At 48.3% G+C, this 10,574-nt stretch overlaps 2 protein-coding genes across 10 annotated transcripts in view; one reads left to right on the top strand and one right to left on the bottom strand.

Moving 5' to 3' along the window:
- pasilla (RNA-binding protein Nova-1-like protein passilla) overlaps positions 1-6,211 on the bottom strand; it is a 38,393-nt gene extending 32,182 nt beyond the window's left edge. For 2 of the 5 annotated variants that reach the window (XM_076527753.1, XM_033472107.2), the window contains exons 1-4: positions 2,981-4,325; positions 766-912; positions 538-695; positions 59-410 (exon numbers count right to left, since the gene is read on the bottom strand). In XM_076527753.1, coding sequence (XP_076383868.1) covers positions 59-410; positions 538-695; positions 766-912; positions 2,981-3,365 — 1,042 coding nt within the window. In that variant the 5' untranslated portion in view covers positions 3,366-4,325. Of the gene's footprint in view, positions 1-58; positions 411-537; positions 696-765; positions 913-1,604; positions 2,960-2,980; positions 4,329-6,044 lie in introns of those variants that run through there. The other 3 variants (XM_033472105.2, XM_076527752.1, XM_033472106.2) reach the window with 3 other exon arrangements.
- Mocs2B (Molybdenum cofactor synthesis 2B) lies at positions 4,402-10,360 on the top strand. 5 transcript variants are annotated; one of them, XM_076527754.1, is made up of 9 exons: positions 4,402-4,420; positions 8,172-8,255; positions 8,342-8,488; positions 8,560-8,863; positions 9,106-9,361; positions 9,491-9,576; positions 9,637-9,884; positions 10,074-10,127; positions 10,201-10,360. In XM_076527754.1, exons 3-9 carry the CDS (start codon positions 8,348-8,350, stop codon positions 10,270-10,272), a joined length of 1,161 nt encoding a protein of 386 aa, XP_076383869.1. In that variant the 5' UTR covers positions 4,402-4,420; positions 8,172-8,255; positions 8,342-8,347; the 3' UTR covers positions 10,273-10,360. The 5 variants fall into 5 exon arrangements, with proteins under 5 accessions (XP_076383869.1, XP_033328002.2, XP_033328003.2 ...); XM_033472111.2 differs by lacking the exon at positions 4,402-4,420 and adding an exon at positions 6,169-6,308; XM_033472112.2 differs by lacking the exon at positions 4,402-4,420 and adding an exon at positions 6,510-6,645.
- The last annotated feature ends 214 nt before the right edge of the window (positions 10,361-10,574 follow it).

The raw sequence follows: 10,574 nt of genomic DNA, 5'->3' as shown, positions 1-10,574 counted from the left end.
CTAGAAGGACCTTCTTCCTCCCATCTCCGAACGAAATTTTGTTCACTTGAAACCTCACCTGTGTTAATGCCGGCCGTAGATGTGTACGTGGGAGTGGTTGTCGGAGCTTGAGCATAGGGGCTGCCTGTGGGATTGTAATTAGCTACGGGGCCACTTACGTCAGCGTAACTAACGTTGGGGCATGTACCACTCAGTGGATCGCCAGCCACTTTTGCTAATATCATCATTAATGCGCTACGATTGTTCTCTTTCTCTCCAATCACCGTTATACACCTCTCTTGTAATGATACATCTTTCGCCTTTTGACTGATTTGAACGTAAGAACCAGATTCCTCTTTGATTTGCTTTATGTAATTTCCAGCTTTACCTATTATCATGCCAGCGGTGCTGTTAGGCACTAGAATTTTCACCTGAAAGCACAGATCGATCAGATACTGGTCACCGTTGACGAAGAACGATGTCAACGTCTGTTATACAGATGTTTATCAACATCGTTAGTTGCCCATATGCAAAAACAATGATAAGCTTTATCAATACCTGCTTGTCTCTCTCTGCCGTGGTTTTTCCAGATTCAAAGTCAACCGTGGTTTTCAACGTGAGATCCGGTTTCTCACGAATTTTATCCATAATGAAGTCCATAACTGCCATTATAGCTTCCAAACTGCCTGTTATCAGGCATACCCTTTCCGTGGTTCCTGAAAGTCGAGAGTACATTGTATTCGCATTCCATAACAACGGCACAGCGCGACAATTCCTTCAATATACCTGGGTAGAAGTCGTGCGACTTGGACATTTTGACCCTTGCTTCCGTATCTTTCTGTAATTGGGCGATTGTGTCTCCACCCTTGCCGATAATAGCTCCTGCGGCCACACTGGGGACCAGAACCTTGAGATGATACGATCCATCTCCTCCTGCAACAAAGTTCCCGACAACGCTATCAAACCGCCTGCCTTAGAACCGAACTTCAAGAAATGTTTCAGCACACCTTCTTTACTAGGAGAAATCCCCCTACGACTCACGCAGCACAAAGTTCAAATCAAGCGATCTCTATTGTCAGAAACTGAAACTTTAGTGCCCTTGGACGCACTACGGTCTCTAGCCTCTCGCGTAAAGCTTTGACACAACAAATCACTGCGAGGCCTAAAGAAGAATGTCACGAAGGTATGCCCAAACATTTCTGTCGAGTGGAAACACTGAGGAAGAGTACATTGTACATGAGGGCAATTCTGTCTACGAGAACGGTACACTAGGTCGCGGTTAGATCTATCGAGGAACACGCGGAGAGAGAAAGAGAGAGAGCGAGAGAGAGAGAGAGAGTGTGTGTGTTGCGCGGCGACGGGGCACGCGGACCGACGAGAACGAGACGAACGTGGCGCGGCCGTATCATTTGTCTCGTAATTAGGCGAGCGAAGGATAGCGAAGGATAACGAAGGATGGCGAGCGTGACGCGGAACCGCGCGCGCGTCCGAAGTTTCGCTCTGCGTCGAGGGCGAACAGCTGTTTGACAGATGGAAGCCCTGTGCGCTCGCTCGGCTCGCTTCGCGGCGACCTTGACCCGCAACCTCGCCAGCGGAACGGTGTGCTCGGCTGCCTGACAACTCACCGATACGCCACATCCTAGTAACCGTTGCTCGAAACGGGTGGCGGCGGTGGCTGCGGCGGCGGCGGCGTAGACCGCGTTCCCTCGTGCGAATGGTTTCGCGGCAACGGTATCGGGTCTACGACGATGATGGCACTGCACTGTCGCGTGGTGGTAGTACGCGGCGGCGGCGGCGACGATCGACGACGGGCACGACGGGCTACGATCGGCACGGGATCGGCAGAACGGGACCGCGGGACCGCTCCCGTGCTGGTACACGCCGCGGTGTCGGCGGGTACGACGAAATTGCAGAGTCACCGAGCGTGATCGACAGCCACCGCCACGGCAGCGATTCTCCATTAACGATGTCCACAGAGGCACGACCGCCCACGCAGGAGTCAACGACGACGACGACGACGACGACGACAACGGCAGCGTTCTCGGCCACGATGACAGCGAACGGTTTGTCACGGGGAAAGACGAAGAGGAGAGAGAGAAAAAGAGGACGATGTTGACGATGACGATGACAGAGAAGGGGGGCCCCGCGAGACGGAAGCGGGGAGCTTAGAGCAAGGGCGCGGAGAGGGGAAGGGAGAAAGGGGGAGCGCGACGATGACAACGATGACGTTGACGGGAACCGTGGAAGCGTGAACGTCAATCGTGGAAATAACGTGTACACGCGGAACAGAGAAGGGAAACTCTGGGAGAAGAGAGAAAAAACCAAAAAATAAGACAACACACACCGTTGCCGCTGGCGAGGAAGATATATAGAAAAGCTCGCGGTCACTAGATAATCGAGCTCCTCGAACGAACAGATCGAGGAAAGGAAAAAAAATGGGGAGATATATACGAGAGGAGGAAAAGAGAAGGAGACGTGGCACAAGAGGATGCGCGAACCGCTGTGCGGTGCACCGTGTTCGCGTTCGCCAGCCGTTCCGTTCGAGAAGTGGGAAACGAAAGGGAACGGCTGCCTGCCTGCCTGCTAGCCTGCCTGCCTGGTTGCTTGCTTGCCTGGCGAGCGATCGCTCGTTCGCTCGCTGTGTCAACAGCAGCAGCACCAGCAAGACAAGATTGTCAAAGGCGCGCGCGAGAGAGAAAAGAGAGGGACGGAGAGTAAAGAGCGCGACGTTACGGGGAAACCGTGGGCAGAAAGAGAGGGAAAAGAAGAAAGAAAGATGCATAGAAAGGATCGAAAGAGACGACGGATAAAACGATCGTACATGTATATTTGATCGGTTCGGACGCGTATATATATCGATATATACGTATATATATATATATATCGAGAGGGGAGAGAGGGGTCGGGTGGGGGAAGAACGATTGACGGAAGGCAGCATAGGAGAAGAGTTTGTTTCGGTGGACAGCGGAGGAAAGCGATTGACAACACGCGATCGAAATACCTGATCCGTAATGTGACCTCTTCGTCGCGCCATTTTCCGTGTCGCAATCGAGCGGCCGCTTCCTGGAGTCTGCAATCTCCGGGGAGGGACACGTCTCCATTCCTGAGTCGGCGGCCATCTTGGCTCGTTCGTTCGCGAACGCACGCACACACACACACAACCAAGAGAGTGAAACGGGGGAGACAGAGAGAGAGAGAGAGAAAGAAAGAGAGAGAGAGGGACGAGTAGAAGGAGACGGAGACAGAGACGTGTGTATATAGTATACTCGGTCGACACCACAGTGAGAGACGATGGCCGCGACCGGGGACAAGTGTCGTCCGAAGAAACAGAGGCAAGGCGGAGGAGACGCACCACTCACGGACCAAACGAACGAACGGACGAACATACGCACGACCACGATTGCTAGTTTCAGGCGGAAGGAAGGGAGACCACGGACGTACGTACGCACGTACGGACGAACAAACGACGGACGCTGTCTCTCGCGGGGTGCCGCGTCTCACTGGCGACGGCGACTGCTCGCGGCTCCCTTGCCAACCAGCTGGTTGATACTCGATGGTGTGTGCGCTGCTGCCTCGGCCCGCGGCCCTCGCGTTCCTCTCTCGCGCGCGCTCGCTCCGTCCCGCTCCCCCTCCTGCCAGCCGCTCTCGTTCCGTCTCGCTCGCGCTTCTATTGGTCCCGATCGCCAGCCTACCTCTCCTTTTCCCACCAGCCCTCACGGGCTCCGTGCATCAGGGACGTAGCGTTCGACCTGCACCAGGGGCGTCTTACCTTGGCACTCGACGCACGCATCGATTCCCATTTCCCATCCGGATTTTTTTTCGCTTTCTTCACGCTCCCGAACCTGACCGCTCGCGTTCCCGAAATCGACCGACCGACCGACCGGACGGACGCGCGTCGCGACCGTTCACGATATCGATATCGACAACGATTTCTGTGTACTCGTCTCTCTCTCTCCGGCTATTGAGCGATCGACGATCCGATATTATTCTATATTATATAATTTATTGGTATTGCCCCTTCTCGACGCTTTCGCAAGCTTGCCTAACAGCCGATAGACGCGCGCGCGTGTCCCCCGCGGTATCGGACGATTCCGAGCGATCCGCGTTACGTCCGCCGTTACGGGATTTTCGTTGCACGCGAAAAGAAGAACACGGTCGGTTCGGATCGATGAATTATACTCTATCGATTGATTTCGCCCGCTAAACCGTGTTCGGTCCGCACAGTTGCGCCCGCGAATTACCGTTGGCCGCGTGTACTGCGCACAACGCGATTCGCACGCGCGTTTTCCTACGGAACGGGGAAGTTCGAAGCGTTTCGGTTTGTTAAATCGGTACGTCGAACGGTACTCGGTACAGGAACCATGTCCACCACGCGGTGAAACACCACTATTTTGCCCCGCCAAGGACGTTAAATCTCGACGCCGTTTTGGTGCGCACTGCGGTATGACATCATCATGGGTTTCGTGTTGAAACACGACCAAACGATTTTCCAGCGATATTAGAAACTCGAATTTTCGAACAATAGGGGACGACGACGCGCTTATCGGGTCACCGATATGCCTGTCGATCGGTTTTTATCGGCCCGTATATATATATGTCTCCTGCGTTCGTTGTGTTACGGGAACTTGAACCGCGCCGTTGTCCCGTTTGCTGCTCTCGCGCGCATAGATGAGTAATTGTCCCACCGTTGTGACGAAGTTCCGTTCCGCGAGCGCGCAGCACTGGTATATCTTCGAAATTAACGTGGACGGACGTCGGTCGAAAAAAATATCGGTTCGCCGTAAATTACGAGATACCGTAACGCGGGTTCTCGTTATCTGTCGACGGTGGAGGGGGAACGAAGGGTCGTTTTTCTTCGAAACTTTTCATAGCCGACCGGCGACGAATATTTTTTCAGCGTCGAAAATTACGATCGAACGGGTATATTTTTAATAGTCTTATCTGAGAGTAGTAGCAGCGGCAGCGTAGATAATTAGCAATGATTCGCCGGTTTATAAATACAAATTTCTTTTCGACCAAATCGATCCGGCGGCCCACGTGTATCGACCGCCCGAGAAACCGATGAATCATTTTCAATTTGTTTTCCTCCGCAAGGTTAAAAATCGTCGTAGACGCGGGCGCGCGCGCGTGAACGCGCTAGGATTGGCAATAATTCCCGCGTTATCGGCGCGCACGATCGAGTTTGTGCCTCTGTGTTACAGCACAATAGACTTTTTTTTTTTTATTTTGCAACTGGCAGAAACGACGCCGCGGCGGCGGCGGTGGTGGTCGGTAAACCGGCGGCTATTTTGTTTTCCTAATATCGATTACGACCGCCGTTCTACACGTGTTCGCAGGTGTGGGAAACCGCGTGAATTACGAAATCACGGGAATCTACTTTCCGAAAATATACACTGTCGCCGGTTTTTCTTCTGAAACTTGCGTCCGATCCACTATCGAATGGTGTAAAGTCCGAAGTTGCAGCAGCGTCGGACGATACGTAATTGCGCAGAGAGACAGAAAGAGAGAGAGAGAGAGAGAGAGAGAGAGAGAGAGAGAGAGAATGCTTGTATGTATGTGTGTGTGCGTTGAGTGTGACAGAGAATGAGAGAGAGAGAGAGAGAGAGCGAGAGCGAGATAGGAAGAGAAAGAGAGAGCGAGCGAGTATGAGAAATGAGAAAAAAATGTTGTATTTCGCATTACAGATAGTCGTAGAAAATCCCTGCGACGTCGTGTATGCACAGACACAGAGAAGCGGTTTAGTCAACAGTCGCGTGTCGCAATGCTGTTACTCGTGGCGGTGGCCGTGTGTGCAACGGTCTCGCCGTCGTGGTCGCCGCTGAGAGCCGACCGACCGACCGACAACAGCGACAATTTGTGAATTCGCGCGCGGGCTCTCTTCCCTATCGGAAAGGTTGTCTTTGAGCCACACGAGGTGGCTCCCTGAGTGCCGCTAAACGGTTCGGCCCGATAATACAACGGCGGGGGGGGGGGGGGGAGAGAGAGAGAGACCGGAGAGAACGAACGGACACGTCGTCCCGACACACGTGCGTGCGCGCCGCCGTTTTCAGGGATCTTCGTCTCACCTGCACGAACCAATTTGTCCATCCCGTGGATCGGATCGCTTCCCGTTCAGGCCCTCGTGTTCGCTCGTACTGGAGGCGCAAACGCACGCACCGACGCTCGCGACGCCGCTCGTGTCCGCGTGCACGGGGAATCTCACGGTTGTCTCTCTACGGATCCATTGGTGTTGGCGCACGTAACACGTACGCTGTGCTGTCATGAATTTTTCGAGCGATGGGAGCCTGGCGGCGGCGGCAGCGACGGCGACGGCGACGGCGTTGCGCTCGGTATATAATCACCGCCACACGACCTCGCTCGATTGCACTTCTTTTCCGTATGACGTGCACCGTGTGTTCTGACGCCGATCACGCTCCCGTTCCCGAACTTTTGCACGCTTCTAAAACTCTCTTTTACTCCTTAACGTTCCTTCCTGTCCGTAATCATTCTCTCTCTCTATCTCGGTCCACGCACACACACTCCGTCCGAGCTGTTTCATCGGTTAGAAAAGCGCAAACTCAAAATTCACCGAGATTCATCAGTCTTTTGGGACTGCTTGCCGGCGATTGAGCAACGATCTTGGAATTTTCTTCCCTTATTGCGTCACCTGTCCAGCACTCCGACGAGGTAGCCTCTGAATAAATATATATGTATACGTATACATGTATACATACGTGTTGTATACACTTATATATGTATACTGTATGTTCGTGTGTCCGTACACAGAAACAGTTCCCAACCGGTTTACCGTGTGATTTCCGATTGTGATACACACAGAGAGACGGTTCTCAGGAGCGTTACCTAACCGCTAAAGGAACATAAGTTCCTTTTAACGTGCGTCGTCCTTGTCCCACACCGGCTCGAGCGAACGAGCTAGATCCCTTGCACTCTTTTAGACTCCGGGTTAGCAGGCTGTGTCCATCTATACTTAAGCGTGAGCGCATATTGTGCCTGTGCACGCACGCATGCATACATTTAAATGCTTCCCCAAGGCCGTCGCATACTGACACATCGACACACTGCCGCCTAGTGCAACAACGTTAATCATAAAATCGTGGGTCACACGGAGTGTTTCTCACCTCTAATTTCGGTATTACAGATATTAGATTTCCATGCGTGGTTAGCTACGAGCTGACAGAGCGACCGATATCGTTCTGTCGTACATACGGCACGATATATACATGTTTACATATGTCGTACAACGCATATTTTTCCCCGAACACGAATGAAACGTTCCTCCAACGCGACATGCTCGTTCGTAAATATTAATTGCTCGATGTATGTACCAAGAAAACATATATATTAGATTCCGCGCGCATCGAATATTATGCAAGCGGAACAGTACGATTCCTTGCTACGTTGACCCCATTTCCCGTTTGACCTTAATATCGCACAAGGTACTCCAAGTCGATCTACGTTATATGTATAGCATCTATCAGCTTTTCGGGAACCTATTTCTCGCGTCAATCTTATTATTCTTCCGTACACACGTATAGTGTGTATACGTGAAGAAGTATACGTGAAAGATAACATATATAACATCGATAAAAAGAACTTTTTGTTTCTTTTCTTGTAATTAGCTATCTGATCATTTTATACCCCACTTGCGTAAACATGAATGATTTACATATCCTGTATACATACGATTTACATATGAAATATACCGATAAGAAAAAGATTTAATTATCGACGCACGTCACGCGCACGAATTATTTAATTGCAGTCGCAATTTATGTTCTATCGTGTGCATACATTGTTCTGTATTTTTCGATCAGGACAAATGCGAAGTGTTCGCTTTGACTGTGCATCATAGATCGTGTCTTGACCAGGCGAGTTGATCGTGGGAAAACATAACCGTACATAACCATGTTTCGTGTTTTTCGATAAAGTACCGCTGTCGTCGGTTTACAACGTAATTATGTAACGGAAGCCGTGATAGCCGTGAATCTTAGGACATTATTCTTCGGTCTTGATGATCGCGAAGCATAGAATGCTTCGAATGAAGATTCTATTTTTCGCTAAGGCAAGGGAACTAACGGGTAAAACAGAATGTACGATCGCTCTTCCACGAACGTTATCGTATAACGATTTGGTGGACAAAGTGATAGAACGCTTCAAGTTAGACAGTATACGTGATACTTTCATTTTGGCAGTGAACGAAGAATTTGTACCTGTAGACGCTGTCTTAACGCTCTCCGAAAAGGACGAAATCGCTGTCATTCCGCCGCTCAGTGGAGGTTTGTTTTATATTTTGTGTAAATTTAACGAAAAAAATTTATACAACACGTAAAAAAATTTTCACGTGTACCACCGACTGTTCTAGGTTAAAATGGGAGTGCCAAGCGATATTGTCAAGTTGCAACAAGAGGAGCTGAATGTTGCGGAAATAATTGATTTGGCAGTGTCTCCGAACTGTGGAGCCATATCTAATTTTATTGGTATTACACGGGATAATTTCGAGAATAAAAAGGTATAAATAGAGGGTACAACAGGTGGGAGAATGTTACGATGGCTTATACACGTGTGTCTACGCTTTTGTAGGTTTTAAAATTAGAATACGAAGCCTACGAACCGATGGCGCTAAAAGAGATGAAAGGTATTTGCACGAAAATACGTTCCCAGTGGAACGTTCACCATATTGTGATATACCATCGATTAGGAGAGGTATCGGTATCGAAAGCAAGCGTGGTAATCGCAGTTTCGTCTCTTCACAGAGAGGAATCGCTAAAAGCCGTAGAATATGCTATTAACACGCTGAAATCTTCGGTACCAATTTGGAAGAAAGAAGTGTACGACACGAACGAGAGTCGGTGGAAGGAGAATCGAGAATGTGCCTGGTCGAACAGTAAATAGTACTTTTCCTTGTTACCTGAATTTTGAAAACTTTAATGCCTGTTACGTTAAGATAATGTATCGATGCAGTTGAATATTTTTAATAGTACTTACAAATCCTATGTTGAGATTATAGAAATTTTAATAAATCGTTGACAAAATATTTATATAACTTTATTACTATTTACCCGTTTTGTATTAATATCTTCTTTCGATTTAACCTCGATGAATCCTAATTCAATTCGTTTTTACCAGCACCTGGTGCAAGAGATTTTCAAGTATCGGAAGATGAGATCGCGGTATCAAACGAGATCGAAGAAACTGTGATAGAAAGCGTCGACGTTCAGGAAGACGAAGATGAAGAGGAGGAAGCAACCAATGTCGAAGTAGACCCAAATCTCGTGCAGATACGCGCAACGAACGAGGAATTAAACCGTCGAATAGCGTCGTTCATCGAAAGAAAACGGCAGCAAGTAAATATAGTGAATGTGCAAGAGTTCTGTTACCACAGGTTCGTTCATCCTTATAGCTGAAATCGTCGAGAATATAGAGTATGTAAATTGTCTGTTAAAAAAGTATGTAGGTGTACTTTTCAAAAAAAAAAAAGAAAAGTGAATAAAGTTAACATCTTTGTGTCTAGAGAAAAAGACGAGGAGAATGAGGATTCTTGCGCGAGAGTAGACGCGATTCTTATCAGAAGAAAGGACTCGAAAAGCCATGTCAGAGGTAAGCAGAAATATTTGCATTTCGACTTATGAACGTTAACAACTTGAAATGTTTGTTCAGTGCACAGGGTACTTAACACATGGGGACCGCAGACAGTTGACCAATCTATTTTACGGAAGGCCACTGTCTCAGGAATGTGCCAAATCAACAACAATTATTCATCCGTGCTGAACGACAGGATATCAACCACCGAAAGGATACTTGGCATAAATCGACCTGTACCCAAGGATGTGTACGAGAGGTTAAAACATATCGAGGACAGGATATTGTACATGGAAAGCATTTCTCCCGAATACAGAGACTTCTGGGTAATATTTCTGACCGAAAAATTTGCTTAGAAAGACCTACGCGTACTAAAAATACAGTATCCACGGTGTAAGAGGAAATTCATGAGAAAAAATGAAAAATTTCACTGCGCATTGTTTTAGAGAATCGCTCTCTTCAAAAGTTTCCCTTCGCTTGAAAATATTTATTCTCTAAACATTGTTCGTTTGCAGAAGTCAGAGGATATCAACAGCCTCAAGGGAACCTTTAAGCCAGTCAGAAAAAGGGTGAGTAGCACGCTTTTGCTGAAAAGCTGAATTTCATGTACATTGATTCGAACAAAATTAATCACAATTTCAGACATACTCCATGGCAGAATTGGATACAAAATTGCACGACCTGGAAGACAAGTATGCAAAAAGGATGAAGTAACTTTAGTCTGACTGATTATACATATATATACATATATAAGTATCTGTAACGTATGTTAAAAAATATACAATGTACAGCAATTCTTAAATCGACTGGTTTTTGAAGAATCCCGTTACCGTTCTATCAAACCGGATAATAAGCATCGTATTATAGGCATTCTAAATGAACGAATAGCGATCAAGCAGCGCAATAAATCGTCTCACGATATATCAGCAATAAATTAGTAACCGCGGCTTTCATCGCGCGCAAGCCGCTCAGCATATAGTACAGACAATAAAAGGCGGGGCCTCGATATCCGCGGC

This window comes from Megalopta genalis, unplaced genomic scaffold (assembly GCF_051020955.1).
Source record: "Megalopta genalis isolate 19385.01 unplaced genomic scaffold, iyMegGena1_principal scaffold0037, whole genome shotgun sequence".
Classification (NCBI taxonomy): Eukaryota; Metazoa; Arthropoda; class Insecta; order Hymenoptera; family Halictidae; genus Megalopta; species Megalopta genalis.
This window is presented reverse-complemented; position numbering and strand designations above follow the sequence as displayed.